The 8,353-nt window shown below is 51.2% G+C and overlaps 1 protein-coding gene and 1 long non-coding RNA gene across 3 annotated transcripts in view; both read right to left on the bottom strand.

Moving 5' to 3' along the window:
* The window catches only part of LOC310713255, a 258,239-nt gene that overhangs the window by 24,512 nt on the left and 225,374 nt on the right, over positions 1-8,353 (bottom strand). The gene's annotated exons all lie outside the window — the stretch shown is intronic.
* Positions 1,653-7,771, bottom strand: TMEM276 (transmembrane protein 276). 2 transcript variants are annotated; one of them, XM_083517063.1, is made up of 5 exons: positions 7,699-7,771; positions 5,730-5,824; positions 4,383-4,485; positions 2,142-3,028; positions 1,653-1,856 (listed from the first exon to the last, which is right to left on the bottom strand). In XM_083517063.1, exons 2-4 carry the CDS (start codon positions 5,735-5,737, stop codon positions 2,513-2,515), a joined length of 627 nt encoding a protein of 208 aa, XP_083373189.1. In that variant the 5' UTR covers positions 5,738-5,824; positions 7,699-7,771; the 3' UTR covers positions 1,653-1,856; positions 2,142-2,512. The 2 variants fall into 2 exon arrangements, with proteins under 2 accessions (XP_083373189.1, XP_083373190.1); XM_083517064.1 differs by lacking the exon at positions 7,699-7,771 and adding an exon at positions 7,513-7,692.

Raw genomic sequence — 8,353 nt, 5'->3', positions numbered from 1 at the left:
TGCCAGAAGGCCCTCGGAGCTGGACCTCAGTGTCCGGGAAGAACGATGGAGATGGAGACACATACATGGTTGTTCTCCTCGTACAACAACCCTGAGAGGTAGGCTCAGCTGAGAGGCAGTGACTGACTCAAGGCCACCCAGTGAGTGTCATGGCGGGGATTCGAACCCTGGTCTCCCAGGTCCGAGTTCGAAACTCTTACCACTGCGCAACCCTCGTTCTGTTTTCAGTGAACGCAATGTTTACCTGTTGACTCCCTACCTGACAGGAAGACCTATATGAGAGAGACTGCGCATGGAGCCCCAGGACCCTTGATGTAAATCACAGGACAACTGGTGACCCGTCAGGGTCAAGACAGCCGCCCACGTTTGATGGCCCACCAGGAGGAGCTGTGAAGGGAATACCTGGCTTTTTCTGCCTGGCTGGTCAGTCCTGGGCAGGCTATAGGAGTACTGTTTTGGGGGGACAGGGGGTGGGCGGGTGTGGAGGACTCCCTGGTCCTGAATGGGGCAACTGTTCCCCTGAAGGACCAGGTGCGCAGCCTGGGAGTCATTTTGGACTCACAGCTGTCCATGGAGGCGCAGGTCAGTTCTGTGTTTACCAGCTCCATCTGGTACGCAGGATGAGACCCTCCCTGCCCGCAGACTGTCTCATCAGAGTGGTGCATGCTCTAGTTATCTCCCGCTTGGACTACTGCAATGCGCTCTACGTGGGGCTACCTTTGAAGGTGACCCGGAAACTGCAACTAATCCAAAATGTGGCAGCTAGACTGGTGAGTGGGAGCGGCCGCCGAGACCACATAACACCGGACTTGAAAGACCTACATTGGTTCCCAGTACATTTCTGAGCACGATTCAAAGTGTTGGTGCTGACCTTGAAAGCCCTAAACTGCCTCAGTCCTGTATACCTGAAGGAGCATCTCCACCCCCATCGTTCTGCCGGGACACTGAGGTCCAGCGCTGAGTGCCTTCTGGCGGTTCCCTCACTGCAAGAAGCAAAGCTACAGGGAACCAGCCAGAGGGCCTTCTCGGTAGTGGCACCTGCCCTGTGGAACGCCCTCCCACCAGATGTCAAAGAGAAAAACAACTACCAGACTTTTAGAAAACATCTGAAGGCAGCCCTGTTTAGGGAAGCTTTTAATGTTTGATGTATTACGGTATTTTGATATTTTGTTGGAAGCCGCCCAGAGTGGCTGGGGAAGCCCAGCCAGATGGGCGGGGTATAAATAATAAATTATTATTATTATTATGGCTGACAAGAGGCACGCGAGCCCTTTTAACCAGCAGCCTGCTGGTTTCACAGCTGTGACACACCCAGCACCTTTGTAAGTTGCTGCTACGAAACCTTGAGTTAATAACTTCCACCCGTTCACATTTGGCCTGGCTTCCTGGCCAGCACACCCAGGAAAGCACCGAGGGACCGGCGAAGGAAACCAGCGGGGATCTTTGGTGTCAGAAGTGGGATTTCCAACATTCGCAGTGCGAGGTGGCGCGGCCCATGCTCCAAGGACACAGCAGTCCTTGCCCATCTCTGCCAGCTCACTAAACCCAGAAAGCTCTGCGAAGGAAGAAGCGGGCTGCCTGAGATAGGCAGTGCCCAGGACCCCTTGCTGCTGATCTGTTGTCTAAGGTTGTTAATAGAGAACAACTTAAGGTTTACGTACAGAGATTGCAATTGGGTTGAACCACAGGTTATACGGAAAGGGGGAGGATGTTAGGATATAGTTCCTCCTTAAAAGAGTCAGGCATGATTGTTGTGTGTCACATGCCTGTTTACTCCCAGCGCTGTTCTCGCTGGGAACTTCCGTTTTGTATATAGCTTTTGTTCCTGCTGTTTCCTTGACACGGATGTCAGTATTCTCAGCCGCTGTCAGAGGTAACTGGCCTCACTCCAGGCAATCGGCTGAGATCCTTGTTGAACTTCCCGTCTGCTTCTCCCGGCAGGAAACAGGCAAGGTCACAAATCGGCGATCCTCCTCAAACGTGAGAAGAACACACCCTCCTCCCTCCTCCCTGCTTTCCCCCAGGGAGGGGAAAAGAGACAGACAGGAGTCTATTTACATGTCTTTATTCCTGTCATTGCAGCAGTACAGAGAAACGTGTCTGCACTCTCCAGACTCCAGCAGTAGAGTCATACTTTTTACTTTGTTCTGACCTACGTTGAATAAAGCTGTAAATATGCTCTTCTGTCTGAATCTTCCGTTGCGGAGACGGCTGCATGAGTCTTGGAATGTGTCTGAGGCTCGTGTCGCTAATTGGCTGACGCTGTTTCCACGGGAGACCGGTGATCGTCCGGAGACGACGATGAGCCTGCCTGATGCCTCTGTCTCCCTGGCAGTATCCAAACAGGCAGCGCCCTTTCCAGAGTCGTAGGCTCCCTGAAGACTTTCCTGGAGGCCATTTCCCAAGCCTTTTTGCGGCACCCAACAGACATGGCCAGCCTTTCCTCTGCCTCACCTGATGCTGCGACGGCCCCACTGCCCGTCGGACCCCCTGGCCTGCAGTCCCCACCCCCTCAGTCCAGTTCTCGCTGCTGTGCTTGCAGAGCCCGCCGTAAAGCCAGGTTTGCCAGCGCCATGAGGCAGCAGACGGCGTCCTCTTTCCGGAGCACCAGCAGCCGCCGCAGCTGGGTCCCTGCCAGCACCCCAGCCGTGCCCACCAAGAGGCTGCCCACAATCCCGCAGGCGTTTCCGGTGAAGATGGAAGCGATCAGGACGCTGATGGAGACCACCGAGGTGACGGAGTGGGCCACCATGGCCTTGCCTTCCTTGGAGAAGGAGCCCGAGCTGCCGGCCAGCAGCAGCGGCAGGGCACCCCCCAAGAGGGCGTTCGCCGTGGCACGGTCCCCGTTCAGCCAGTGGAAGCCGAAGGCGAGCAGGGGGAGCCCCACCACTGTGGAGACCCAGGCGTTGTCTGGGCTGTAGCGGGCAGCCTCCGAACCGAGCCCTGGGGGGGCGGTGAGGTGGGTGGCTGTATCCAGGAGGGGCACAAGGGCCTGGAGGAGAAACCCGGCAGAGGTCCCTCGATTGATCTGCAAAGAGAGGGAGTAGGCGGCAATAGGAGCTCAGATAATAATAATAATAAAGGTAAAAGGTAAAGGGACCCCTGACCATTAGGTCCAGTCGCAACCGACTCTGGGGTTGCGGTGCTCATCTCACTTTACTGGCCGAGGGAGCCAGCATACAGCTTCCGGGTCATGTGGCCAGCAGGACTCAGCCGCTTCTGGCAAACTAGAGCAGCGCTCGGAAACGCCGTTTACCTTCCCGCCAGAGCGGTACCTATTTATCTACTTGTACTTTGACGTGCTTTCGAACTGCTAGGTTGGCAGGAGCAGGGACCAAGCAATGGGAGCTCACCCCGTCGCGGGGATTCGAACCACCGACCTTCTGATCGGCAAGTCCTAGGCTCTGTGGTTTAACCCACAGCGCCACCCGCGTCCTAATAATAATAATTATTATTATTATTTATACCCCACCCATCTGGCTGAGCTTCCCCAGCCACTCTGGGTGGCTTCCAACAAAATATTAAAATACAGTAATGCATCATATGTTAAAAGCCTCCCTAAACAGACTGTAGCAAATGTATTGGGAATTATATTTAAATGTTGCAGCTTCTCAGCTTGGTCTCTGTAAGCAAGAACCAACCCAGTGACCCTTGGCGAGGGTCAAGAGTAGGAGCGGGCAGCAGACCTTTGCACATCCCGGAGCGCAAAGCCCTGTTTCCACATGCAGATTTTACATTTGCCAGGTGTGCATGTGCAAATAATAATAATAGTAATTTGGCAGGTTCCAAGTTCCCTGTCACACAGAGCAATTATTTGTCAGCCTGAATCCAAAAGCCCTCTCTAGCAAAGTTCAAGCTCTGGTTTTCCCAGTAGTGATGTATGGAAGTGAGAGCTGGACCATCAAGAAGGCTGATCACCGAAGAATTGATGCTTTTGAATTCTGGTGCTGGAGGAGACTCTTGAGAGTCCCATGGACTGCAAGAAGATCCAACCTCTCCATTCTGAAGGAAATCAGCTCTGAGTGCTCACTGGAAGGACAGATCCTGAAGCTGAGGCTCCAATACTTTGGCCACCTCATGAGAAGAGAAGACTCCCTGGACAAGACCCTGATGTTGGGAAAGATGGAGGGCACAAGGAGAAGGGGACGACAGAGGACGAGATGGTGGGACAGTGTTCTCGAAGCTACCAGTGTGAGTTTGACCAAACTGCGGGAGGCAGTGGAAGACAGAAGTGCCTGGTGTGCTCTGGTCCAGGGGGTCACGAAGAGGCGGACACGACTAAACTACTAAACAACAACAGCAAAGGCCCATCACCCAAGAGGTCAGGCCAGCAAGCAGAAACACCAGGGGACTCCCCAAATCAAGTTCCATTCCTTTCTTACCTGGAAGGTTTGGACAGCAGAGCCTAGGGACACGACACACAGCAGGAGGTTGGAGAGCAGACCGGTCACCTCATCAGGCCAGCCAGGTATTGAGGCCGAGGCTCTGCAAATGAAGGCAGAGAGAAAGAGGATTATTTCACTCCTCCTTAGAATCAAGGGACCCCAAGGGTCATCTAGTCCAACCCCCTGCAAGGCAGGAATCTCAGCTAAAGCATCCATGGAAGATGACCATCCAATACAGTGGCCCCTTGGTTCTCAAACTTATTTCGTTCCAGAAGTCCGTTCCAAAACCAAAGTGTTCCAAAACCAAGGCATGCTTTCCCATAGATAGCAATGCAAAATGGATTAATCCGTTCCAGACTTTTAAAAACAACCCCTAAAACAGCAAGTTAGCATGAATTTTACCATCTAACGAGACCATTGATCCATAAAATGAAAGCAATAAACAATGTACTGCAGGCACACAATCAACCAATCAGTAGCTGAGCTGGGTTCCACACAGTCACAAAAACAAAACAAAAAAGAGCCACAAAAACGCAAAATAAATAGCAAAAACAGACAGACCTCAGCGCAATACTCAAAATGGAGAAGGTTCGGCTTCCGAAAAGAGTTCGCAAACTGGAACACTTCCTTCTGGGTTTGCTGTGTTTGGGTTCCAAGTTGTTTGAGTACCAAAGCGTTTGAGAACCAAGGGACCACTGTATCTGCTTAAAAACCTCCAAGGAAGGAGTACAAGACAGGAGGGCGTGTGCCGCTGTTCCGGTGCTACCGTCTCCACAGGGGCAAAGACGTTTCTCAGGCGGGATCTTTTGGAATCGACTCTCAAGTACCGCAGATGGCAAAACACCCAGTCTTGCAAGTGTAAAAGCACGTCTGTATTTTGGGATAATAAGTTTGTGCAGATATGGGGCCAGAGAATCAAAACGGAGAGGTGGAAAATGAACATACGAAGGGCAGAATTTCCTTATAACGCCCAGGTTGTTCTGATGCTCGATATCTTTTAGACGTTGACAAATCAGACGGTTTGCTTTAGTGGGGCCCATAGTGAGTAGGTGTTGTGGGGATCTTCACCCCACTCGTACTAACCATCCCAGGGCGCTCAACCACTGACGCAATGTCCTCTCTTCTATCAGATCAAAATGAGCAGATAACAGCAAAGGTTACTAAGTTCATAGCTGTATTAATAATAAATAAATTAAGTGCAAAAAATAAAAAAATAAAGTTTTATGTTATCTATCTATCTACTCCAAGGAAGGAGTCGCAAGGGAATCTGGTTCCACTGTTGCTCATTAGAAGGGAGCAAGGGGCAGCCCCAGGGGTCAGCTGATTTGATTCTGAGACACTCACTCTGCCATGGCGACTTTTGCTCTGCGAGGGAAGGAGCGTGCAGGTTAAGGAGCCCAGGAGTCAGGATGAGACACGGCTGCTGCGCGGGCATCAAGCTACAAGACAATGAATCGGCATGTCAGGTGTCGGAGGCGAAGTTCTTGCTCTCTGCATCTCCTAACCAGGAGACAATTTCAGACAGGTAATCAAGTACCCAGCGCTTCCCCCAAGATTGAGGGCAGGGCAGGCAGAGGATCAGCCTGAACGCTGCTCACCTGGGCTCAGCCGTGGGGCTGAAGTTCATAATCAAAAGCTGATAACCTCAGGTGCCCGGTTAGAAAGATGGCGGCATATTGCTAAAGCAGGGAAAAACCCGACTTTTAATGAAAAGTTGGGCAAGGGGTAAAGCAAAGGCACTGGACTTTGTGGTCATTTGGGTGTGATAGACATCTGTGGTTCCCAAACATGGTTCCATAAACTCACCCCTAGTGCTTCCTATCCAGCCCTATAAAAAGCCTTATTCAGAACAGCAGTGTGCAGTGAGGAGGAGAACGACACACACAAATGAGAAACAGTAACAAATTATTGCACATTTATTCAAAGGCCAATTGAAACTATTTACTTCTTCGTTTTTGTTCCTGTGTTATGTATTTTTGTGTTTCCATGTTGCAAACTGCCCCGTGATCCTCGGATGATGGGCAGCAAAGAAATTGAATGGACAAATACGACAAGACTGATTCGACACAATGGATGAACTTGACCTAGATTCAGCAATGTGTCTCACGTCCAGCGCTCTGCTGACCGCTCCCTTGCCTCTTAGTGCGCCCCCCTCTCTGAGAACCCCACTTTGGTGTACATGAAAAAAAAAAACAACCTCTAGGGTCTGAGTTTGCAGTTTTCCTCCTCCCTCCCTGCCCCTCTTCCTTTTGTGCTGCATCTCCTAGATTGCGAGTCTGGGGCCCCTTGCCTCTTAGCACGCCCCCCTCTCTGGAGAACCCCACTTTGGGAACCGCTGGTGCAAATGAAATAATAATAATAACCCTGTAGGGTCTGAGTTTGCCTTTTTCTTCCTTCCTCCCAGCCCCTCTTCCTTTTCTGTTGCATCTCCTAAATTGCGAGTCTGACTGTTTGAAAGTAGCGCTGTGCCCCCTTGCCTCTTAGTGCACCTGCCTCTCCAGAGAACCCCACTTTGGGAACCGCTGGCGCACTTGACATAATAATAATAATAATAATAATAATAATAATAATAATAACCCTCTAGCATCCGAGTTTGCCTTTTTCCTCCTCCCTCCCAGCCCCTCTTTCTTTTGTGTCGCGTCTCCTAAACTGTGAGTCTGGGACCCCTTGCCTCTTAGTGTGCCCCCCTCTCTAGAGAACCCCACTTTGGGAACCGCTGGTGTACATGAAATAATAATAAGAAGAAACCCTCTGGGGTCTGAGTTTGCCATTTTCCTCCTCCCTCCTGACTCCTCTTCCTTTTGCGTTGCATCTCCTAAATTGCGAGTCTGACCATTTGAAAGCAGTGCTGGGCCCCCTAGCCTCTTAGCTCTCCTCCCTCTCCAGAAAACCCCACTTTGGGAACCGCTGGAGCACATGAAATAATAATAATAACCCTCTAGGGTCTGAGCTTGTCTTTTTCCTCCTCCCTCCCAACCCCTCTTCCTTTTATGTTGCGTCTCCTAAATGGCAAGTTGGACCATTTCAAAGCGGTGCTGGCCCCCCTTGCCTCTTAGCTTGTCCCCCTCTCTAGAAAATCCCACTTTGGGAACCGCTGGAGCACATTAACAACAACAACAACAACAACCCTTTGGGATCTGAGTTTGCCTTTTTCCTCCTCCCTCCCGACCCCTCTTCCTTTTGTGTGGCGTCTCCTCGACGCCAAGTCCCCAGGGAGCGAAAGTCCTGCATAAGAAAAGAAAAGAAGGGGGGAATGGGCTCCCCCGGCCTCCATTTGCCCGGCCCGGCCCGCGCTTCCCTTCCCTCTCCCTACCCGGCCCGTTTCTCCCCCGGAGTCCGCCAAGCGCCCGACAGCGAGTTCCCCACGGCTAGAGCGGCACGTCGAGAGGAAAACCGGAAGAGGAAAGAGCCATAGAGTGCGCCAGGCTAGAGAGGCAAGAAGGAACCATAGAGACTTCCTTTTCCCAGCGGGGGAAACAAAGCCACTTTGGGCGGTTTCGCCACAGCCGGGAGAGACTCTCGGCCTTTCTCGACTTCTTTTAGAAGAGGCTTCTTATTTTGCTAAAATAACTCTTCTTGGATTGGGCCTTCCTAGTAAGGGCAAGGAAAAAGGGCAGCGGCTTCAACGGTCGCTACTGGGCAGGCGCGGTCGGGACTGAGCACGCGCAGTAGCACCCAGCCCTAGAGGAAAGGGAGCGTTGTTGCAACAAGAAACTTAGGGCGCCCAACATCAGGAAGATGCGCTTGTCTTCCTTGGGTGTTAATAATAATAATAATAATAATAATAATAATAATAATAATAATAATAATAATAATAATAATAATAATAATAATAATAATATTTTAGTGCTAGGAGAGATGGGAAAGCTGCAGTCCAGTTTGCACGCTTTACCTGGGAGGGATTCCCGAGGAAGCTAGCGGGACTTACTTCTGAGTAGACCTGCCCCAGATTGCACTGCTCAAAAAAC

Source organism: Podarcis liolepis (genome assembly GCF_965112155.1).
Source record: "Podarcis liolepis genome assembly, chromosome: 8".
NCBI classification, from domain to species: Eukaryota; Metazoa; Chordata; class Lepidosauria; order Squamata; family Lacertidae; genus Podarcis; species Podarcis liolepis.
Note: the sequence above shows the minus strand (reverse complement) of the source record. Positions and strands in the feature narration are given on the sequence as shown.